We start from the raw sequence: 25997 nt of genomic DNA on the forward strand, positions 1-25997 counted from the left end.
CCTCACTAACATGTTCATAATCTTTTCCCCTTAAGTTTGAAGAATTGGGGGATTGATGAGGGGCAGGTTACTTGTTCCCAAGCAAGTTATGCATCTTGTTTAGTGTCTCTCAGAAGGCGTGTGTTAATAATCTTCAGTGGGATGTTTAACATCATTTTAGAAATCCTGTCATGTTTCCCAGTAATCCAATGTCTTTATCTTCTTGTCCTCAGTCAAAACGAGTTGGGGCAGAGTTGGGGCATTCGCTCGTCATGAGTAAGGCACAGGTTTGATTCCCCACTTGGGTAAACTGTATGAAACCCATCTCTAATATCCCCTTGATATTGCTGGAACGCTGCTAAAGGCTGCTGGAAGCCTAACTCCTTCATCCAAAGAGAGCTGCTGCATGTGTCTTGTGAGAATCTCACCCGGGTGTCTTATTATATCAAATATATCAACACGAGTTGATAAAAGTGGGAAAACTCCGAGGCTTGCCGAGGATTTTTCCCACTTTTATCAATGAATGTTGATATATTTGTTATCAAAAGACACAAGGGTGAGATTATATTTATCATCCAACATCATTCTTCCAACTTTTTCAGTTTGTAGACAATAATAAGCAGTGTCTTAACTGTAAAAAGTACTGCTAACAGCTGGTAACATGGTTACAGCATGGTAACCAATCTCACCCAAGAGATATCTCCTGTGGGAGCCTGTTTTGGTTGATAAAACGGTGTTAATGACAAGTGGCAGTTATTTAGTAACTTATATTTGTATGCGTCATCAAAGGGGCAATATGTGACAATCATAAACCAGTGTTAACAAATGAAATCCACAGTATTCCATTGTTCAGGAGACTGTTCTTGCAGTGTACACTTTGTACCAGAGGCAGGAGCCTGTCAGAAAGTAGTACGCTCCAAGGTGTCCTATATTGTATTTAACTCTCATCTTCCCTGTGATTGGGAATAACAATCTTGAATATTTGTAAGAAATAACTTTTTGTAGCTCAAATTAAGTTATGTTGTGTCATTAAATATTTCATGACAGCATTGCACTTGTCTGTAAGTCCTTGGCATCAATCTAAATCCAGTGAACGTTTAGGAAGGAGTATGAGGCAACTTAAACGTGTGCTGCCAATAGCTGCAAGATTGCTGAAGCGTTTTACAATATTCATGAATTCACTGGTGATTTGGTTGATTGTCATTGTACGACAGAGGGGCGGTTGGGTAGCCTAGTGGTTAAAGCGTTCGCTCGTCACACCGAAGACTCGGGTTGATTCCTAACATGGGTACAATTTGTGAAGCCCATTTCTGGTGTCGACCGCCGTGATATTGCTGTAATATTGCTAAAAGCGGCGTAAAACCATACTCACTCACTCACTCGTACAACAGTGGGTCACATTGCTCACAACATCAAAGGCTTGTCTGGTCCAGACTCATTATTTACTGTCTTGTCGTATTGCTGGGTGTTAAACAACAAACAGTCCTACTGCAAGAGTGGACCTTTTAAGACTACTCCTCAGAGGAAGGAGTGTAAGAGTGATTGACAATGATGTCATAAGACTTTACTTTGTATTAAGACACAGTGTTATGGCAGTGATGTGTATGAATGAAACTGTATTCTGTTCCGCTTCCTGAAGGAGTGCTAGTAGCCCAACATGTGTACAGATATTTGTTGAAATTATTTATGGAATAATATTGTCAGCAAAATAAAATGTCAGAAATTTGTTGCAGTTTGTTTGTCTTTCCATGGATTGGCTTGATGGTGGTAATCTTGTTTGTGGATTTCTTGGTCAATATGACAAGATGTTGATGGCACAGAAAGAGGGACAATAATAATCAAGATGACAAATCCAAATGTTACAACTACAGAAACAGTGTACAGTCTGCATCAGAAGGCAAGATCCCAAAATCTCACTACGACTAAAGTGAAACCCCCTGAAGACTGGGGCGTGTTCTGTATGTCGAGACAAGTGCTCAGTGTTCATACTTGGTTGGTTTGTTGTTGAACACTGCACTCCGCAATATTCCATTTATATGGCGGCGGTATGTAAATAATCAAATTCTGGACCACACAATCCATTGATTGATATTATGAGCATCGATCCACACAATTGGTTGGTTGGTTTGTTGTTTTGCGCCCACTCAGCAATATTCCAGCTATATGACAGCGGGCTGTAAAAAATCTAATTCTGGACCAGACAATCCAGTGATTGACATCATGAACATCGATCAACACAATTGGGATTGATGACATGCATCAACCAAGTCAGCGAGCCTAACCACCGGATCCGTAAATCGCCTCTTACGACAAGCATAGTCACCTTTTCTGGCCAGCATGGGTTGCTGAAGACATATTCAGTGTTCATACTTACTCTGCCAGGAACAAACATGACATAGACAATATATGGAGGCAATGGAGACCGAGAAGATATATTTGTTTTCAAACATAGCACGAGGAATTCAAGCATGTCCAGTCGTAGAAATTTCGTATTTTCCCCTTTTCTGAAACTCCGATAGTAAGATTACATAGCTCATCCCCTCTTAATTCTTTTTAAAATCCATCCAAACGAGTTGTCAACGTATTTATAACTCAAGGTGAACTGAAGTCTAAATAAAAACACTCAACCAATTAACATTTCAGCATTACAAGACAAGATGTCATTTTGTCCGCCCTTTTGTGGAAGGTCATCGCTGGCAGACAGCTACAGGGGAGAAGGTCACGTGGGTGAGGAGATATGACATTTATTACACGGCAACGTCAGGTGCTTATTAGAAGGCTGAACACAGTCTATATGATAGTCGGAGTAACACCATGTGTTACGAGAATTGGTGCGTCTGTAAAGGAAGATATCACGTGCGTCAGTTGGCAGTCCAGACAAGTATTATTCAAGTCGCTGAAAAACTCAAATTGCATCAGAGCAAGTAGGTTTTAGCTCACCTTCACATTATCTCACTGGATTGTCTGGTCCAGACTCCATCTTGCACAGACCACCGTTATAGCTGTAAAATTGCTGAGTTCTGCGTTAAACAACAAACAAATAAACAAATACTTGCACATAGTTAGATTACACCCGGAGCTATAGAGTTGTTCACAATATCAATCACTGGATTGTCTGGTCCAGACTCAATAATTATCAGACCGCCGTCATACAGCTGTCATATTGCTGCGTGCGGCGTTAAACAACAATTAAAAGTCAATACCATTGCCAGTGAAGGACCCACATTAATAACGAACATTAGCTTCTTCATATAGCACCTGTCGTCGTGATGTTTATATACCTATACGCCAGTAACTATTTTAAATTATCAGAAAATACATTTGAACGACCCGGCTTTATTGATCAGCATTATAATTTGCATGTTTTTCTATTGACAATCTTTAACAAAACACCATGCTACTCCAAGACACCCCCTAGCACTCGTGTTAACTAAAACATTTCACACTGCATCTAAGAAACAAGTACTAGTAATTTGGAGCTATGGCAATTCTCATACTTTCTTCAGATAAAGAGACCCGTGATTGCGGCCGCGAAGATCCGGGTATAATAGGTCTTCAGCAACCCACGCTTGTCGTAACAGGCGACTATGCTTGTTAGAGCTAGGCGACTAACGGGATCGGGTGGTCAGGCTACCTGATTTGGTTGATGCATGTCATCGTATCCCAAACGCGTAGATCGATGCTCATAATGTCAATCACTTGATTGTTTGGTCCAGACTCGATTATTGACAGACCGCCGTCATATATAGCTGGAATATTGCTGAGTGCGGCGTTAAACAACACTTGCACCATGAATTTAGAAATTACTTTCTTCTGATTGCTCAATCAGAGGCTATTAAATCACAATAAACCCCTTCTGATTGAAACAGCTGGTGTGACGGCCGCATCACTACGGAAGCTAATATTCAGTCATTGTCAGTAAGCATATTTAAATTTTTATGTCTACAATTCTAGGTTACAAAATGCACGGTGCGGTTACTACAACATACAAAGGAGGTGTGGCAATACATTTCACGAAGAACACACGATAGAAATCTACAAAGAGAATGTGTTCAATTTTGGAGACAGTGAGCTTGGAATTTGGCCCTTTAATATTTACGACTGTGACGTGATGTCTGAGCGATATGACGTCATAATGGTGACGTGCGGCGTAGAACGAAAGCCTTGCGAAGCTTGCTAAGTATTCTTTTGTGATGCCCATCTCATGTTAGCTTCTACCATGTTGCCGTGCTTATATGCTTTCAATGCCTGTGATATGTTCGAGTGAAGTATTAGGGTGTAAACAAACTGCTTGAGTATTCACAGCACCATATTTTGTTTAAAGACTGTTGTCGGCGGATTTTCGTAATTCACATCGACCACCCACGCAAAACACTGGCCTCGACCCATGCCGCTTCCCTCAATTTATTTGCTAACACCAAAGAGTTCGCGTTTTATACTTAGTCATGCTAGAATGGAGATAGACATACTGTGTTTTCACTGTAGAGCTAGCTAACCTGTAGATTTAACCGCGCTAAATTGAATTTGGAACCGAACGCGCAGTATGTTAATTAATCTTGAAACAAAAAAATCAGATAAAGAATACAAGATACTTCAACAAGAAAACCGATCGATTCTCGTAACTGTGTACTTTCAGTGTCCGCCTTACACAGCCGAAGAAAATGTCGCTTACAGAGTTTTATGTTCGTCCAGTGCACAGTGTACGAGTGTCAAGAGACAGGTCTAACTACATAAGGCATTACATTCTGACTGGGTGTAGAAGCGCGCCTCCCTCTCCCGGAACAATGACATACATGTGCAGTATACTTATCTGTTTGGTACTTATTCTTTGTGCACGTGGTGCTGATCCTGAAGACAATGGAAATTACCGAAATGGTAAGTATCGGGGGTCTTTGGCAGGACATGGGTTTCAACAGGGAGTTTCTATATGTCGTATATATATTCTCTGAGTTAAATAATTATATCTATCTCTTCTATCTAAATATTAACAGTGAAGTCCATACGAATCAGATAACAGAAGTTGGCTATGATTACCGTTGCCAGCAGAACAGTCAAAGACCGCCTCCGTGGTCTAGTGGTAGAGCTTCCGCCTGGAGAGCGGAAGGTCCGGGGTTTGATCCTCGCCTCCTACCTAAACACGTTAAAAGATGGTACTTGTTGTTACCCTGCGGATGCTGGGATGTTAGCTGCCTTAGCTCATTCCCAGTTGATCCAGTCAAGAATGTTTTGTTCCGCTGTCGGCTGAAAGTTAGCGCCCCGTTGTAAAGGCGGACTCACAGTGTTCGACCAGTGTAGGTCGCGAAGCACTGTACATCGGTTGCAAGCGATTTGCCCTCTGCAACGCACCCTAGCAGTCTGTCCGAATCACATGACGTCACAACCTCCAGTGTGACGTCATGTCAACCTCAAAACTGAGTTCACGTAGAGTTTGTTTTGTTTGTTTGTTTGTTGTTTACCGCCACACTCAGCAATATTCCAGCTATATGACGGCGGTCTGTAAATAATCGAGTCTGGACCAGACAATCCAGTGATTGACATTATGAGCATCAACCCACGCAATTGGGATACGATAGCATGCATCAACCAAGTCAACGAGCCTGACCACCCGATCCCGTTAGTCGCCTTTTACGACAAGCATAGTCGCCTTTTACTGGTAGCATGGGTTGCTGAAGACCTATTCCACCCCGGAACTTCATGGGTCAGTTCACGTAGAGAGATTAATGATAACAGTTGTATTTCATGATGTCGAGAGAAATCTGAAAACACTTAAACGGTTATATCCTAAATGAAATGTTTTCATGGCCTTGCAGGCATGGCGTCAGTGAGGACGCAGGGGAACGCCTATGATGACCTAGCAAGACTGATCTCATATCTGACCCGTCACTCCTTCCGTCGACCCTTTTGCGAGTGTTCATTGTGCTGTTTCGTTCAGGATCCTGGCGATCGGCAGAGATGTATAGACATGTTCTGCAACAATACGAACCCCCCATGTAATAGATAAAGTTCGTTATAAACATATATATTGCAATTGAAAACTGGACATATTAATCAACAAGGAATTCAAATGACTTTGCACGTGATCACATCAAGCAGTTTTAATTGCAGGTGTACAACTGTAAACATAATGGATTTGTATGTAACGTCAAAGAGCACGGAGCTACACAAGCTTTCAACTTGTTGTTTGTTGTTTAACGCCGCACTCAGCATTACTCCAGCTATAGGATGGCGGTCTGTAAATAATCGAGTCTGAGAGTGATTGACAATGTCGTCATAAGACTTGACTTTGTATTAAGACACAGTGTTATGGCAGTGATGTGTATGAATGAAACTGTATTCTGTTCCGCTTCCTGAAGGAGTGCTAGTAGCCCAACATGTGTATAGATATTTGTTGAAATTATTTATGGAATAATATTGTCAGCAAAATAAAATGTCAGAAATTTGTTGCACTTTGTTTGTTTTTCCATGGGTTGGCTTGATGATGGTAATCTTGTTTTGTGGATTTGTTGGTCAATATGACAAGATGTTGATGGCACAGAAAGACGGACAATAATAATCAAGATGACAAATCCAAATGTTACAACTACAGAAACGCGTACAGTCTGCATCAGAAGGCAAGATTCCAAAATCTCACTACGACTAAAGTGACACCCCCTGAAGACTGGGGCGTGTTCTGTATGTCGAGACAAGTGCTCAGTGTTCATACTTGGTTGGTTTGTTGTAGAACACTGCACTCAGCAATATTCCAGTTACATGGCGGTGGTCTAAATAATGAAATTCTGGACCACACAATCCAGTGATTAATATAATGATTTGGTTGGTTTGTTGTTGAACACTGCACTCAGCAATATTCCAGTTATATGGTGGCGGTCTGTAAATAATCAAATTCTGGACCACACAATCCAGTGATTGATATCATGAGCATCGATCCACACAATTGGTTGGTTGGTTTGTTGTTTTGCGCCCACTCGGCAATATTCCAGCTATATGACAGCGGGCTGTAAATAATCGAATTCTGGACCAGACAATCCAGTGATTGACATCATGAACATCGATCAACACAAATGGGATTGATGAAATGCATCAACCAAGTCAGCGAGCCTGACCACCCGATCCGTTAGTCGCCTCTTACGACAAGCATAGTCACCTTTTCTGGCAAGCATGGGTTGCTGAAGACATATTCAGTGTTCATACTTACTCTGCCAGGAACAAACATGACATAGACAATATATCGAGGCAATGGAGACCCAGAAGATATATTTGTTTTCAAACATAGCACGAGGAATTCCAGCATTTCCAGTCGTAGAAATTTCGTATTTTCCCCTTTTCTGAAACTCCGATAGTAAGATTACATAGCTCATCCCCTCTTAATTCTTTTTAAAAATCCATCCAAACGAGTTGTCAACGTATTTATAACTCAAGGTGAACTGAAGTCTAAATAAAAACACTCAACCAATTAACATTTCAGCATTACAAGACAAGATGTCATTTTGTCCGCCCTTTTGTGGAAGGTCATCGCTGGCAGACAGCTGCAGGGGAGAAGGTCACGTGGGTGAGGAGATATGACATTTATTACACGGCAACGTCAGGTGCTTATTAGAAGGCTGAACACAGTCTATATGATAGTCGGAGTAACACCATGTGTTAGGAGAATTGGTGCGTCTGTAAAGGAAGATATCACGTGCGTCAGTTGGCAGTCCAGACAAGTATTATTCAAGTCGCTGAAAAACTCAAATTGCATCAGAGCAAGTAGGTTTTAGCTCACCTTCACATTATCTCACTGGATTGTCTGGTCCAGACTCCATCTTGCACAGACCACCGTTATAGCTGTAAAATTGCTGAGTTCTGCGTTAAACAACAAACAAATAAACAAATACTTGCACATAGTTAGATTACACCCGGAGCTATAGAGTTGTTCACAATATCAATCACTGGATTGTCTGGTCCGGACTCAATAATTATCAGACCGCCGTCATACAGCTGTCATATTGCTGCGTGCGGCGTTAAACAACAATTAACAGTCAATACCATTGCCCGTGAATGACCCACATTAATAACGAACATTAGCTTCTTCATATAGCACCTGTCGTCGTGATGTTTATATTCCAATACGCCAGTAACTATTTTATATTATCAGAAATTACATTTGAACGACCCGGCTTTATTGATCAGCATTATAATTTGCATGTTTTTTTTCTATTGACAATCTTTAACAAAATAACAAGCTACTCCAAGACACCCTAGCACTCGTGTTAACTAAAACATTTCACACTGCATCTAAGAAACAAATACTAGTAATTGAGAGTGAGTGAGTGAGTGAGTGAGTGAGTTGGGTTTAACGCCGCTTTTAACATTATTCCAGTTATATCACGACATGTCAGCTTAATGTGGGAGGAAAGCCCGAAGTGATGCAGGTCTCAGACGTTTGCCACTTCGGTGAAGTACACGAGCACGGGTATGGTGCTGACAAACCTAGAAACATAATTGTGGCGAACCGGGATTCAAACCCACAATCATAGGTTTCTGGCGTGCCCAAGGGACGCAACTCTGCACAGCGAATCGCGGCGCCTTAGACAACTGGGCAACCCGTGCCACAAAAGAAATCAGATAAAGAATTCCAGATACGTCAACAAGAAGACCGATTGATTCTTGTAACTGTCCTTTCAGTGTCCGCCTTACACAGCCGGAGACAATGTCGCTTACATTGATTTATGTTCGTCCAGTGCACAGTGTACGAGTGTCAAGAGACAGGTCTAAGTACATAAGGCATTACATTCTGACTGGGTGCAGCAGCGCGCCATCCTCTCGTGGAACAATGACATACCTGTGCAGTATACTTATCTGTTTGGTACTTATTCTTTGTGCACGTGGTGCTGATCCTGAAGACAATGGAAATTACCGAAATGGTAAGTATCGGGGGTCTTTGGCAGGACATGGGTTTCAACAGGGAGTTTATACATGTCGTATATATTCCCTGAGTTAAATATGTAAAATAATCATATCTATCTCTTCTATCGAAATATTTACAGTGTAGTCTATACAAATCAGATAACAGCAGCTTGGCTATGATTACCGTAGCCAGCAGAACAGTCAAAGACCGCCTCCGTGGTCTAGTGGTAGAGCTTCCGCCTGGAGAGCGGAAGGCCCGGGGTTTGATCCTCGCCTCATACCTAAACACGTTAAAAGCTGCCTTTGCTCATTCCCAGTTGATCCAGTCAAAGAATTTCTTGTTCCGCTGTCGGCTGAAAGTTAGCGCCCCGTTGTAAAGGCGGACTCACAGGGACCGACCAGTGTAAGTCGCGAAGCGCTGGACATCGGTTGCAAGCGATTTGCCCTTTGCAACGCACCCTAGCAGTCTATCCGAATCACATGACGTCACAACCTCCAGTGTGACGTCATGTCAACCTCAAAACTGAATTCACGTAGAGTTTGTTTTGTTTTGTTTGTTTGTTGTTTACCGCCACACTCAGCAATATTCCAGCTATATGACGGCGGTCTGTAAATAATCGAGTCTGGACCAGACAATCCAGTGATTGACATTATGAGCATCCATCCACGCAATTGGGATACGATGACATGCATCAACCAAGTCAACGAGCCTGACCACCCGATCCCGTTAGTCGCCTTTTTACGACAAGCATAGTCGCCTTTTACTGTTAGCATGGGTTGCTGAAGACCTATTCCACCCCGGATCTTCATGGATCAACTCACGTAGAGAGATTAATGATAACGGATGTATTTTATGATGTCGAGAGAAATCTGTGAGCACCTTTAGAGTACAGTACCGCAACTTCTCGTGAGGACGGTCTCTGCCGTAGGTCACATGTCTCAAAGACAAGCAACCAGTTTTTGTGAGAATTACTTGAATTACGAGAAAAACGAACTAAAAAACATATAAAAAATAAAAGTGCTTTCGTAAACTAGCGCTTGCTATAAAATGCGCCGCCGCAGGCTTGGCGTATTCAATGACATTTTGTGTAGAGATGATAGATCACTGGGAGGAGCTTACGCACACTCGATGACCCCTTACGTCACAGGGCATTGTTTCGCCGGTGTGACTGGCAACAAAAGACTACAAATTACGTCATAGGTTATTGTCACGTGTTTGAAAAGTTTGTGGTACTGTATTCTAAAGGTAGGCCGAAATCTGAACACACTTAAACGGTTATATCCTAAATGAAATGTTTTCATGGCCTTGCAGGCATGGCGTCAGTGAGGACGCAGGGGAACGCCTATGATGCCCTAGCAAGACTGATCTCATATCTGACCCGTCACTCCTTCCGTCGACCCTTTTACGAGTGTGCAAATTGCTGTTTCGTTCAGGATCCCGGCGAACGGCAGAGATGTAAAGACATGTTCTGCAGCATTACGGACGCCTCATGTGATAGATAAAAGAAACTGGTTGCGAAACACAGTATATTACGAACTAAAAGGGGCTGCCTAATTCCGTTAATATAACCGAAGTTCGTTATAAACATATTATGCAATTTGAAAACTAGACTATTAATCAAGGAAGTCAAATGACTTTGCACGTGATCACATCAAGCAGTTTTAATTGCATGTGTACAACTGTGAACATAGTGGATTTGTATGTAACGTCAAAGAGCACGGAGCTAGACAAGCTTTCAACTTGTTGTTTGTTGTGTAACGCCGCACTCAGCATTACTCCAGCTATAGGATGGCGGTCTGTAAATAATCAAGTCTGGACCAGTGATTGACATTATGAGCATCGATGCATCAACCAAGTCAGCGAGCCTGACCACCCGATCCTGTTAGTCCCCTTTTACGACAAGCATGGGTTGCTGAAGACCCGTACTATCCCGGATCCTTACAAGGTGTGAATGAGTTTCAACCGTATTTCAGTGCAACACGTGCCGTGGGAGAAGTGAGTGAGTGAGTTGGGTTTAACGCCGCATTTAACAGTATTCCAGTCATATCGCGGCGTGTCAGCCTATTGTGGGAGGAAAGCCCGAAGTGATGCAGGTTTTAGACGTTTACCACTTCGGTAAAACCCACGAGCACGGATATGGTGCTGACAAACCTAGAAACATAATTGGGGCGAACCGGGATTCGAACCCACAATCATAGGTTTCTCTAGTGCCCAAGGGACGCAACTCTGCACAGCGAATCGCGGCGCCTTAGACGACTGGGCCACCCGTGCTCCCTTCCGTGGGGGAAGGCCTGGTGTGACGCAGGTTATATGACGATGGCCACTTTGGGGGAACCACGAGCAAAGGATTGGTTCTCATGGACTTAGGATTATCTGGCAGCTGGAACACAGGACTTGTTGCTCCTGGCAACTGACTACTATCAATTGAAGTAACTGTATATTCAATTAATGCACCATTAAAGTTGAATGTAATTTAATGTCTTTCTCCATTTTTAGCCAAATCACAGCGGGGGACACAAACATATCTTATACACATTCTATTCACGAAGTGAATCGAATCCTGAATTTATTCTGATTTATTTACAGATCGATGTCTTATAGCTGGAATATTGGTGAGTTCGGCGTTAAACAACAAGCAAACAAACAAACGTCTTCCTTGATATGTTATGATTAGTCCACCCTTCCAAGAACCAATTTATTGATTAAGATGCACGTTTGTGTAAATATCCCTGGCCATTTCAACATTCCAAAGAGCCATGAACGGAAAATAACCTAGGATATTGCAGCCGTTGCAAGAATGAACGTCTTTCTGTTTCTCTGGACATGCTTAGAGTAGCAAAAATAGTTCAAGGTTTTTTGTTTCACCTGAATGTAGCTTATTATTCCAAAGCACCGGAATTGACGTAAGATTGTCACATACTTGAGACCTTGGTGACGTTGGAATTCTGCGCAGGCGAATAATTTGAAACCATATACAGTTATATAAAGAATCAGATGCAGTTGCTATCGATTAACCCCACAGTTGGAACGTGGCATGTGGCTAGCATGCAATGTATTTCAACAGGAATAGTAAATTTCACTAATATTTTATTTCGAGATTAGGGACAGACTAATTGGTATTTTGGGGGGTTGCTGGGATTTATTGGAAAAAAAAATTGGTTAAAAAAATGCTTGAAAAACAATAAGGGCATTGGAGTGAGTGAGTGAGTTTGGTTTTACTCCGCTTTTAGCAATATTCCAGCAATATCACGGCGGGGGACACCAGAAATGGGCTTCACACATTGTTACCCATGTCGGGAATCGAACCCGGGTCTTCGGTGTGACGAGCGAACGCTTTAACCACTAGGCTACCCGACTGCCCCCGGGGCATTGGAAATAATTTTTTTGTTTGCCAAAAAAAACATTGTTGCAATAGGAGTGTTTTTTAATAAAAAAATTTAGGCTCATTCTTTAAACTACATGTAAAAATACAATCTGGTTTTGAAGATGTAGCTGATAATATCCAGTCTTCATACAAAATCCCAACAACCAATAACTATAAAATGCATGTAAAATGTTAATCTGAAAGTAAATAAAACACACCAGAAAATGAGACATGTTTTTGATTTCATTGTAAGAGACTAAAGCTTTCATCGCTGTCAGTGAGTCAGTTTTGTTAAGCGTAGCTTTGAACACATCTTCCCGAGCCAAGTGAGTTAACTGTAAAAGTCAAGTTTCCATCCTTGCTGGGCTGGACTTGCTGGGGTCGATCGTAGCGCCACCACTGGCTATTACGAGTTATGTCCCTTCTGTGTCCCTCCTATTGACCAATCAGATTCCACATCTCATATCACTTGCATTTGCTTCAAACGAAATACGGGGCCCTATTGAGACGATCTGATCGAAAATGAAATCAAGATTGTGATAAAACGGGTCTTACTTTGCGAAGTGCATCAAAGTACGTGAGCACCTTGATTAAAAACCTGTAAAGATTCGGAAAATATCTGTTGACGCAGAGTTGGTGGTACACATGCTTTGCAATTCCTGCAATCGACCGACATTTGCTAGGATGTTTACGAACAGGATGTCCATTTCGTGACGCGATTTTGGTAAGACTATGCATAGACTCGTTAGTCCAGCCAAAATATAACACCACAATTCCAGCCAAATTCGGCAAGGGTGGAAACTGAAAAATTTTAAAGTCAGTTAATCCCCTTGCCTCGGGAAAATGCCGTGAACAGTATTAGTTATATCAGGTCGTGTCAGCTGAATCCCTTCTTACCACGAGTCTGGCTCTGTCAAACCTAGAAACATAATCAGGATCATAGGATTCTGGTACGTGTAAGGGACACAACTCTGCACAGCGAATTTCTCCAGCTATTCCAATTGGGCGGTAATGCTGATCATCCTGTCTCTACGATGACACATTAGAGGTGAGTGAGTGAGTTGGGTAAACGCCGCTTTTAACAGTGTTCCAGTTATATCACGGCGTGTCAGCTTAATGTAGGAGGAAAGCCCAAAGTGATGCAGGTCTCAGACGTTCACCACTTCGGTCAAACCCACGAGCACGGGTATGGTGCTGACAAACCTAGAAACATTATCGGGTCGAACCGGGATTCGAACCCACAATCATATGTTTCTGGCGTGCCCAAGTCAGTAATTAACAGTCATCTTCATGGACACTTCACATCAATATATGGGGAGTACAAAGGGTACACTATGACTGCTCTGGGGGCGGTCGGGCAGCCTAGTGATTAAAGTCCCGGGTTCGATTCCCGACATGGGTTCATGCGTACAATGTGTAAAGCACGGCCATTTCTGGTGTCCCCCGCCGTGATACTGCTGGAATATTGCTAAATGCGACGTAATACCATACTCACTATTGTTCCCTGGGCTCGGCTGTACAAAGCCAGTTTAGCCCTTACAGTATGGTAACTACCATACTTTTAGAGTTTTGCTTTAATCGGTTTCAGGACGAGGGCCACGTCCTGTAAAGCGATATTAGCACGAAGACGATCGTTTCTCTCATATTATTCTCAGTCGTAACGCTAGGGTAGAGTGACCCGTTCGTCGTCCTTGACGTAGCGCTAGGGTAGAGTGACCCGTTCATCGCCCTTGACGCAGCGCTAGGGTAGAGTGACCTGTTCGTCGTCCTTGACGTAGCGCTAGGGTAGAGTGACCCGTTCATCGTCCTTGACCTCAGTGAATGTTTGCATGACTGTGTGATATTGTGTCAACGTCCGAACGTTGTGACCCCTGCCGAACACTGTCGCTATGCCTCTGCACGTGGTGAAACACGAATAGTGTCACAACCTTGTGGCTCGCCTAACTAGTCTGACTACAGTCACATTATTTTATCATTTACACATTAACGTTTCGACTCTCTTGGTGTTGAGTGCTTTCTGAAAAGAAGTTGTTATCAGAAGAGATTTCTTATTAATATGGATTTAGCCGTGTCTGTATATTTATTCTGACATTGTTTACCAAGTTATGTTTTAATGATTGTGATGACTTTTTCAAATTCTCAACATTGATACATCCCATGATGCGTAAATTTTGGAAGTGTCCTTCACATGTCTACAATAAGTATTTTTTTTAAAAAACAACAAAACTTTACTGAGGCCTTGGATGTTGTAACTTGATCAGCTTTGAGGAGGCGACTAACGGGATCGGGTCGACAGGCTTGCTGACTTCGTTGATGCATGTCATTATATCCCAATTGCGCGGATCGATGCTCATGACGTCAATCAATGGATTGTCTGGTCCAGATTCGATTATGTACAGGCCGTCGTCATATAGCTGGAATATGGCTGAGTGCGGCGTTAAACCAACCAACCAACCAACCAACAAAAACAAACAAACGCTAGATCACGACGAAAGTGTTCTTTGCCCAATCATATACAGAGCGATGCAGCATTGGATCGGGGACCTATTAGGAAAACACTATGGGACAGCCCGTAGCTCCGTGCAGCGAAAAATAAAAAAAAACGAGGGATGCAGTTACTACGGAAGCCTTTTAAGGCCATTTGTTTTTTTAATTTTTTTCGATACTATCTTGATGTTTCAAGATACAAAGTTGAAATTTCAAGATACTAAGTTGAAATTTCAAGATAGTATCGAAAAAAATAGAAAAAACAAATGGCCCTTAAAGGCTTCCGTAGGATCTTGATATTTCAAGATTATTCACTTATTCACATATTTTTACATTTTAAGATGATAACTAAGTTTCTTGAAATTTCAACTTAGTATCTTGAAATTTCAAGATAGTATCGAAAAAAAAAACCCCAAAACAACCAAATGGCCCTAAAAGGCTTCCGTAGGGTTACCGCTGTTTCTTCATGACCAGACGAAAAGACGGCCCATGACTAAAAAGGACATGGCGGACAATCGCGAAAGTGAACACTACAGAAAAACGGACATTGTAAAGTTAATTTGCTTCATACACAGTTGTTATTCCAGTATTTTAAGTCTTTATATTAACAGATGCTATTTACAAGACAACCACTTTCCTTTCAGCTGTTTATTCAGATCTTTGCATTACAAGACCAAGACATGAATCAGTGTTTCTGTTCTGGATGCAGGTTTCTGTTGGCCAGAGAACGCAGACCTAGTGATGATAACAAACAACACGATGTTAGCACTGGTCAATGGACTGGACCATATATTCAGTTTTACTTATACGTGTGTACAGCTGTCATGCCGAGCCACGTGATGCTTTGGGTACGCCGGTACGACTGATGTAGTCTGTACGCCGTGACGAGCAATCGTCCTAGCCCTTCGGCTACTCCGCCCAGTTAGCACATGTATACAATAATAATGATAATAACAACAACAATAATAATAACAATAATAATAATAAAATAAATAGATAAATAAATAAAAAGAAAGAAAACAAAATATTATAAAATAAATAATAATAATTAATAATAATAATACAATTCTTTAGAATAGGCCCGTTTACAGCCTCAGACGTATCAGACGCATCTTGTCCTTTTTGATAAATCCAATGAAATATTAATATCATTGAATGTTTTGTCCCTTTTGACACTAAAGTGATTGACAAAATTCAAGATGAAAACATTGCAAATATGTGGACCTCGCTTTCGAAATGTCTCGCTTGCATCCCAAGTACCAAGTTGTCCGACTCCCCATTGCTCTCGGTGCCTTAGGTTTGGTACCTCCCAATCTGTTGACAGACATTGGAAGAGTACCCGGGTTTGCTACCAGGAATACAGCCCTTCTGACAATCTGGTTAATGCAGAAGGCTGCAGTGTTGGGGAGTCTTCACATTCTCCGAATAGTTCTGGGTGGGTTTGACTAGGCAGCGCTTCCTGGGAGAAGTCCCATTCGCTGTCTTATTTTTAAATTGTAGTTTGATCAGGGACATATATCGGTGCTATTTGTATACACACACCTGCAACAGCTGCTTGGAAGCCGGCGTTGTAGTCACAGGCCACCTCGTTGTTGACGTAGTTAGCGCGGTCGTCCTTGTAGGCGTCACTGTCGTCAGGCCCTCCTACCAGAGCTCCGAACAGGGTGTGGACATTTGGCTCATGACTGGACATGACCTGGGGCCCACACGCTGACGGCGGCCAGGGGCAGGAACTGAAGGGGAGATAACTCTTCTAAGTTACACGAAGGCGTAAATGTCTTTGATACGGTGAATCATTGAATATAGTATAAATGAGGTGAAATGCGATTTAACGTCGATTTCAAGATTATTGCACTTCTGAAAGTGCCATTTTAAACGTCGTTTGATATGAGCAACCGACTTTCCGCTTTCCGGGCAGACGCTCTATCTATGGTGGCGGTAAACTGTTTTATAAGCGTAATTTAATTAATTAACTGTATGATGGAAACTCAATGATGATATTTATCTCTAAAAAAATGGCCATTCCTTGAAAAGTGCACTTTGCAATTTTTGTCATTACTGTAAGAAATATTCCTGATCGGTGAATGGCTTGTTTTCATTTTATAAGTATTAGCACACATGAAGAAAACAGATATTCGTGCTTTTCAAAACTCCTTTATCTACACGAGATCTTTCGCCGTTCAACTGAAAGCTTTGTCTGTTTGAACTCTGAAAGCTTTCATTACACCTGAAGAGCCGTTAAACGGGGGAAAATCTTGTGTGGATAAAGGATTTTTGACAAGCACGAATACCTGGCCTCTGTTAGTGTGTATGTGTGTGTGTGTGTGTGTGTGTGTGTGTGTTTCTTTTTATCTGTCTGTCTGTCTGTCTGTCTGTCTATATCTGTCTGTCTGTCTCTCTATCTGTCTGTCTATGTCTGTCTAGGTGTAGGTGAGAAGCCAAGGAATCCAGCTACACAGAGGTTTTAAACACGTATTTCCCACTAATAAACCCCGCCGTGATATTTTTTATATATCTTAAAACGGCGTAAAACTAAACTCACTCACGGACTTAAAATAACCAGCCTGTTAGATGCCGGAACGATATTCTTCGATGTTGACCCCGCGTCTTCTGAGACCTGGTGGCCATTAGAGCACACGTCTAACGTATGTCCCTCCGACCTACACGTACCTAGATCTATGGTGAGGGCTGTGAGGGAAGTCCTTCCCCATCCCTATGACGTAGCTAAAGCCGGTGTCCCCGAGCGCGTAGTGGATCTGTTTCATGGCCCACTCCCGGTACACGGTAGGGTTGATTCCCTCCTCGGCCGCCATCAGTGCCACCAGCGCCATGTTGGCTGTAATACATCACGTGACACACCGAGCTGGTAGGACAGTACACCGTGTTTTGTTTGTTTGTTGTTTAACGCTGCACTCAGCAATATTCCAGCTATATGACGGCGGTCTGTAAATAATTGTGTCTGGATCAGACAATCCAGTGATTGATATAACAGGCATCGATCCACGCAATTGGGATACGATGACATGCATCAACCAAGTCAGCGAGTCTGACCACCCGATTCCGTTAGTCGCCTCTTACGACAACTTACGAGTTGTAGAGTTGTACGAGCAATTGTATTTTGAATATAGAAAATTGAGTGAGTTTGGTTTTACGCCGCTTTTAGCAATATTCCGGCAATATCACGGCGGGGGACACCAGAAATGGGCTTCACACATTGTACCCATGTCGGGAATTTAGAAAAACGTCACAATGTGGAAAGGTAAGGTACAGTTGGATAAGTTAACTCTTATGCATGATTCAAACAGTCCCGATTCAAGGACAGGTGGTTTCCCATTTATGGGCTGTGAAAACTAGTACACACATTGGCGAAAATCAGTCAATCAGAACGCAGTTAAAATGACACCTGCCAGGATTTTCTTTGCTTGTTGTTTAACACCGCACTCGGCGATATTCCAGCTATATGACGGCGATCTGTAAATAAACGAGTCTGGACGAGACAATCCAGTGATCCAGATCTTCACGGGTACAATCTGCCTAAAAGAAAATATGACCTGCTTGCTGATTGAGTATGCTTGTGGATAGGGACACGGCTTACGACCAGACACCACTGACTGTCACTTACACGCATATCTGAGAGATCCCCACTGCAGCCTCCACGCCAGACCTTTAGGTGTGTACCTGATGACCTGGTTGGGGAACCAGTACTTCTCGAATGTGTCTGTCATGTCCTGCTTATACTTGTCGTTCTTAGTGAGCTTATAAAACAGAACCTGTAACGCCAAGGAGTAGCATTTATTGTGGGAAATTCGGTAAACACATAAATACAGCTTTCCACTTGCTTGTTCTACAAGGCAGTTACAATTGGGCCGCTGACAGTGAAACTTGAACACTGTAACGAGTTAGTTCAACCGATCTACTCCTGATCGGACGTCAACAAATTCTTAACACATGTTATCTTACATAGTTTGTATTCGAAAAGATTTGAGCTGAATTCAATGAGGACAGTTAAAACCCAGATCGTGCTTGTCAAAATTCCTTTATCTACGCGAGAACTTTCCCCGTTCAACGGCTCTTCAGGTGTAATGAAAGCTTTGTATGTTTGAACTTTGAAAGCTTTCATTACACCTGAAGAGCCGTTAAACGGGGAAAAATCTTGTGTGGATAAAGGATTTTTGACAAGCACGAATACCTGGACTCTGTTAGTGTGTGTGTGTGTGTGCGTGCGCGTGCGCGTGCGCGTGTGTGTTAATATCTATCTATCTATCTATCTATCTATCTATCTATCCGTATTTGTCGTGTGTTAGTGAGTGAGTGAGTGAATGGGTTTAACGCCGCTTTTAACAGTATTTCAGTTATATCGCGGCGTGTCAGCTTAATGTGGGAGGAAAGCCCGAAGTGATGCAGGTCTCAGACGTTTACCACTTTGATGAAACCCACGAGCACGGGTATGGTGCTGACAAACCTAGAAACATAATTGGGGAGAACCGGGATTCGAACCCACAATCATAGATTTCTGGCGTGCCTAAGGGACGCAACTCTGCACAGCGAATCGCGGCGCCTTAGACGACTGGGCCCCCCGTGCCCCCCGTGTGTTAGTGAAAAGTCCAGGAATCCAGCTACACAGAGGTTGTAGACACTAATAAACCCGCCGTGTTATTGGTAATTTTTTTTTCATAAAAACGGCGTAAAACCAAACCCATTCACGATCTTAAAATAACCAACCTGTTAGAAGCCGGAACTATATTCTTCGATGCCATAGAGTAACGAGTTAGTTCAACTGATCTACTCCTGATTGGACGTACAACAAATTCTTAACACATGTTATCTTACATAGTTTGTATTCGTAAAGATTTGAGCTGAATTCAGTGATGACAGTTAAAACCCATCTTGAACAGTGACATAGCATACATTTACATTGTTTGTCGATTTCCTAGATTGTTGACGCGGTGTATTAATTACTCACTCACTCCGATAACTTTGAAGACGAACTATATCCAAAGTGAATGAGTAAGGTTTTACGCCGCTTTTAGCAATATTCCCCCAATATCAAGGCGGGGGACACCAGAAAGGTACGCCGTTTTACACATTGTCGGGAATCGAACCCGGGTCTTCGGCGTGACGAGCGAACGCTTTAACCACTAGGCTACCCGACCGTCCCAACTATATCCAAAACACTTTATATGCATGAACAACGAGAACTCCTTAATGTGTGATGGAGTGCTCAGTAGATCAAACGCCCTCAACAACAATCTGATCAAACATCTCAGCACCTGCCAGTTTATCAAAGACTTCAAACTGAACAGAGGAATATGTCTAGTTACTGTGTCTGGAAATATTCACTTCAATTGGGAAAGGAATGAGTGAGTCAGTGGAAGAGTTTAACGAGTCTTTGACCAATATTTAGGTCTTAGAAGTCTACTACGGAATCAAAACGAATAGGTAATTCGAACTCTCGTGGTTCCCCCGACCTCTTAGAATACTTAGACCTCAACCCAACACCATTTTTTTCTAAGTCTTTCCAAGATTTTAGTCAGCTCGCCCAAGAAGTAAATGCGTATTATATACTTGAGTGAACACTTCTTTGTATCCAACTCGAACGTCTGAACGCTTATCGCAGTTGCAGTACTATTTTTAGACGACCCATGCTGAGCGTTTCATGTAACTGCGATGTGCAGTGTTACTTGATACGGTGCTGCCATGAGCCCCGCAATTATTTTAAGAGGGAAATTCGGCAGTTATAAGTATATCTACTGTTGTAATTTTCATTTTGTTTGTCTGTCAGGGATGAAATCTTGAATCAGATCGACCCGGTTGTCTGCTATGGTAGTTGCCTGGAGCCATTCGAAATAAGAACAGCGATCTGATTGGATATCGCGCTTTTATCACAAGGGGCACAACTCGTGCTGTAAACGGGGTGGCGCCGCGATCGAGCCAAGAAAAGTAGCGTCAAGGGTTTTCGTTTTAGGGAAGGCAGGTTAGTTTTTGTTACCCTTAAGTTGAATACCGGTTTTTTTGGCCAAGGTCGTTTACATCACTGTTTTGACCCTCGCTCCAAATGGGACAGAAACCAAGGTGAGTGAGTGAGTTGGGTTTAACGCCGCTTTTAACATTATTCCAGTTATATCACGGCGTGTCAGCTTAATGTGGGAGGAAAGCCCGAAGTGATGCAGGTCTCAGACGTTTACCACTTCGGTGAAACCCACGAGCACGGGTATGGTGCTGACAAACCTAGAAACATAATCGGGGCGAACCGGGATTCGAACCCACAATCATAGGTTTCTGGCGTGCCCAAAGGACGCAACTCTGCACAGCGAATCGCGGCGCCTTAGACGACTGGGCCACCCGTGCCCCCCAGAAACCAAGGAATATGTAAATATAACTTATCAATGCAAGAGAATAACTTGATTATCAACCGCAACAGATTCCATTTGCGGTAAGAGGGCAAATTAGCTTTTGAAGTTATATGAATGGACCACTGAAAAAGTGCTCGCGAAAAGGGTAAGCGTGAGGGTAAGACATAGGAAAGGTCTCAAGCGCAGGTAAAGAATAACGTACATTGTTGGCCGCCTGGTTGTCGTCCCAGCTCATGCCCCAGGCCTCCCCGGGCTGGTGGTATTTCTCGGCCTCCGTCAGGTATTTAGGGTCCCCCGTCGCCTGATACAGCCACAGTCCGGCCCAGGCGTGCTCGTCTGTGTTGTTCGTGGATCTACGGTTTAACAGTGAGATGCTCAGAATAATACAACAGTAAAAGTATTTAACATTGTCGATACTTCACCGGTTTGTACACACTACGATCCTCTATTGCTCGTGAACATATACGGTCGCTTTTCCCGTGATGGTGAGGTGAGGTGAAATTGGGTTTAACGTCGCGTCCAAGATTATTGCACTTATATAGCGCGCGCGTGCGTGTGTGTGTGTGTGTGTGTGTGTGTGTGTGTATTATTGTTGTAATAAGGAACTGGTAATGTAGTATAAAGAGGGTAGGGGTGGGGTGTGTGACGTCATGAAATATGCTGACAGGGTGGAAGGGTGGGGTGGGGTCGCCAACATTTATCACAACTATTAGGGGTTGTGTGTGTGAGAGGGGGGCGGGGATAGTTAGAAAACTTGTCTATTATTTTCTTCAAATAAAATACCTATGAATTAATAATAATAATTATCAGCAAATTGTGATATAATCTTAACACCAACACACACACACACACCCCCTCCCCCCCCACTCCCACGTTAAATGACCAGCCCCTAAGTTATTCTTGTGGTACTATGCCAATTTTGTTTTCAATACAGGCGATACTTTTTCAAGAGAAAGATGTTCTCAGCAACATGCGGCACGCGTTAATTGTAAAACCTAGTAGTCCAGGCCCCAGTAAAATAAATACACCCCCCCCCCCCCCCCCCCCCCACACCTCTATTTGTACAGCACAACTTACGGGTAGAACTTGGCGGCGGCACTGACGCTCTTACTGTAGCGGCCTTGGTGTTGCATGGCGAAGTCGTACAGTTGTTTGGCGTGGGTAAGGAGGGTGCTGGCGTATGCGGGATCTGTCCGTGTTCAGTGTACAGCTTTAGACATTCGTTTTGTAAGACTAGTCCAGAGGACTAGTGTGAACATTTTGTCCCTAGTCCTCAGTGTATGTTGCTAGTTCTGCTTGAACAAGATAAAACTGTTTGCATACATTTTCATTTCAGCCAGAGAGCTGGTTCAGAATATAGCCCTCTAATAATACTAATCAATGAGCATTACCATCACTGGATTCTTACTTATCCTCTGCATAATTTTGTAGTTTCGGGCTAGCGGACAAGCGTGTATTTCCAAAGCACATTTTATGCATCAGAGGGGAGGCAGCTTGGAGTCAAAATCTGAATACAAATACTCATAGTTCTGATATGGATTTGTAGCTCCTGCCCAATACCTTAAACTATTCCCCTGTCGGGTCCCCCATTTTGGAGGATAAGATTCTGGTTTGTTTGTTGTTTTGACGCCGCACTCAGCAATATTCCAGCTATATGACGGCGGTAAAAAACTGCGTCAGGACCAGACAATTCAGTGATTGACCATCGTTCTACACAACTGAGATACGATGACGATGACAACAAAGTCAGCGAGCCTGGCCACCCGATCCCGTTAGCTGCCTCTTACGACAAGCATAGTCGCCTCTTACGACAAGCATAGTCGCCTTTTACGACAAGCATATTCGCCTCTTACGACAAGCATAGTCGCCTCATACGACAAGCATATTCGCCTCTTGCGACAAGCATATTCGCCTCTTACGACGAGCATAGTCGCCTCTTACGACAAGCTTATTCGCCTCTTACGACAAGCATATTCGCCTCTTACGACAAGCATAGTCGCCTCTTACGACAAGCATGGGTTGCTGAAGACCTATTCTACCCCGGATCTTCACGGTCAGCAGCATGGGTATACACCAGTCAATGCACACAACAACGTTAGAGTTTAAAGTCTATGTTCTACAAAATCAGATACAATTCCATATAATGCCATCATGTTATACCATACTTCCATGATAATTTTTCCATGGAAATGTCAGGACGAAACGAAACATGAAGAGCTGTATTTTTACCCAGTACTCCGAAAGTTTAACTGTAGGAGATCCTTTTTTTTGTTTATACAATTGAAAAAATGCCCAACCTATTTCCACGAGGACAGGGTTGTTTTTAGATTTGTGGTGTTCGCATTTAGACGCAAGATAGGCCAACAGATCTATGCGCAAAGAAAAAGACATCAAATGACCTTTGTCCTTGAAAGCAATAGAGCCAGCGGCCATTGCAGCAGCGGTTTGTCCAGCTACGTCACTTCCGGGACTGCTTGCGGTTATCTTATAGGCGGGTCTTGCCATCGTCATGTCCTCGGGTCTTCCCCAATAGTTGTGATCTGTATCTCCGTTACCGACCTTGAAAATGATTGGTTGTATATATGGTGGTACATATATTTCACATGCGATTCTCAGATGAAGTTCGGGGCCACGAGGGGCCCAGTAGTCTGAGGCGCCGCGATTTGCTGGGCAGAGTTGCATCCTTTGGGCACACCAGAAACCTATGATTGTGGGTTCGAATCCCGGTTCGCCCCGAATAGGTTTTTTAGGTTTGTCAGCAACATAACCCATGCGTGACCAACTCGTGTTATTCCTGGACAAGCCGAATAGCGACTCGTGTCAATCTCGTGGCCATTTTTGTGACCGGCCATTATGCGCAAACGGGCATACCTAAAACAATTGTCAACTCGTTGCGTAACGGTTCACATATATTTCCCCATATATTATATATATTTTAGATGAAATTTAAAGCACATCGGGACATGCGGAATTATACAGTATTATCGAACACATTTAACTGTGTCTTGGGTATATATTTAGATGCAAGACATATGGAAAATCAAAAATTATTTCTGAGGGATTCTTTGACGAAGAACTTGAAATCATACGCGCATTCTGATTGGTTTGTCGTATTTTCGCACATAACATTCATCGATAGGGGGACGAGTCTTCTTGCAGGTTACGGAAAGGGGCGACTGGTGACGAATGCAACATACCCGTGCTCGTGGGTTTCCCCGAAGTGGGAAACGTCTGAGACCTGCATCACTTCGGGCTTTCCTCCCACACTAAGCTGAAACGCCGCGATATAACTGGAATAGCGTTAAAAGCGGCGTTAAACCCAACTCACTCACTCACTCAGATGAAGTTCCTTTATATTTCACAATAGAAACATATAAAATTAGCATGCACTTAATATTCAATATATAGAAGGCACATATCGATCAATATCGTTTGTTGTTGAACGCAGCACTCAGACATATCCCATCTATATGACGGCGGTTTGATAATAATTGAGACTAGTCAAAGCAATGGTTGATATCATGAACATCGATCCAAGCAGTTGGGATATCATCACGCAATCAAGCAAGTCCCTGACCACTCGATCCACTTAGGACATGCATATGTTGCTGGGGACTTATCCTATCCCGGAATCCTCACAGGGCGTTAAAAGCGGGGATACGCTAATGGCCGTGAAGATCCAGGGTAGAATAGGTCTTCAGCAACCCATGCTTGCCGTAAAAGGCGACTATGCTTGACGTAAGAGGCGACTAACGGGATCGGGTGGTCAGACTCGCTGACTTAATTGATGCATGTCATCGTATCCCAATTGCATGGGTCGATGCTCATGTCAATCACTGAAATGTCCAGACTCGATTATTTACAGACCGCCGTCATATAGCTGGAATATTGCTGAGTGCGGCGTTGAAAAACCAACCAACCAACCAACAATGATCAGCGTTCACTCACCTGTACATACAGCTCGTTCTTGCCAGTATGACACTTGAGGAGGTAGTCGAGCGGCCACTTGATACAGTCGTACATGTGGTCAAGCTGACCGGACTTCTGGTAGGCGTCCTTCCACTGGATCAGACTCCAGGTCAAGATGGTTGTGGAGAACGCCATGGGCAGGTTAAACTTGACATGATCACCAGCTGAGAAGAGGGAGTATTGAAGGTAACAAATGTTATGTTTAGGTTAACACATTCTCCGTAAAGTACAAATTTTAGTGGGCTGTCGGGTAGCCTAGTGGATAAAGCGTCACGCCGAAGACCCGGGTTCGAGTCCCGACATGGGTACAATGTGTGAGGCCCATTTCTGGTGTCCCCCGCAGTGATATTGCTGGAATATTGCTAAAAGCGGCGTAAAACCATACTCACTCACTGACTCACTCAACTTTTAGTACTGTTTTGGGTAGAGTCCCATCTGGGATTCGGACCCACACTCTCAGAGTGAGAGACCTAATCGCCAGCACACAAAGTCAGCGATCTAACTCACGTCCGTGATTCGAACCCACACTGCCAGAGTGAGGCACCTAATCGCCAGCACACAAAGTCGGCGATCTAACTCACGTCCGTGATTCGAACCCACACTGCCAGAGTCAGGCACCTAATCGCCAGCACACAAAGTCAGCGATCTAACTCACATCCGTGATTCGAACCCACACTCTCAGAGTGAGGCACCTAATCGCCAGCACACAAAGTCGGCGATCTAACCCACTCAGCCACCGAGGCTTCCACAAATATGAAAGTCCGACAACTGGTTGTCTAGATCACGTACGTTGTGTGCCCCTCTGACAAGTGTAAATTGGCACGGCTCCCATGGTCGAAAGCTATGAATATACTTTCTGAATAGCATTGTGTATTCATGGGGAGTTTGAGAATATGGAATATTCGCTGTGGAGAGAGGTAGTGAACTGGTAAAGGACGATATCAACAATAGAGAGCCT

General features: G+C 43.2%; 1 protein-coding gene across 1 annotated transcript in view; it reads right to left on the bottom strand.

The window, feature by feature from the left end:
- Positions 1–15350: 15350 nt before the first annotated feature.
- The window catches only part of LOC139473186 (uncharacterized), a 19174-nt gene continuing 8527 nt past the window's right edge, over positions 15351–25997 (bottom strand). Inside the window, exons 7-14 of the mRNA XM_071255702.1 lie at positions 25019–25203; positions 23470–23629; positions 22148–22259; positions 21273–21423; positions 18340–18487; positions 17388–17553; positions 16260–16450; positions 15351–15452 (exon numbers count right to left, since the gene is read on the bottom strand). Coding sequence (XP_071111803.1) covers positions 15403–15452; positions 16260–16450; positions 17388–17553; positions 18340–18487; positions 21273–21423; positions 22148–22259; positions 23470–23629; positions 25019–25203 — 1163 coding nt within the window. The 3' untranslated portion in view covers positions 15351–15402. The remainder of the gene's footprint in view (positions 15453–16259; positions 16451–17387; positions 17554–18339; positions 18488–21272; positions 21424–22147; positions 22260–23469; positions 23630–25018; positions 25204–25997) is intronic.

The sequence above is a fragment of the Haliotis cracherodii genome, unplaced genomic scaffold, assembly GCF_022045235.1.
Source record: "Haliotis cracherodii isolate W230 unplaced genomic scaffold, xgHalCrac1.p SCAF_27, whole genome shotgun sequence".
In the NCBI taxonomy this organism is placed as follows: domain Eukaryota; kingdom Metazoa; phylum Mollusca; class Gastropoda; order Lepetellida; family Haliotidae; genus Haliotis; species Haliotis cracherodii.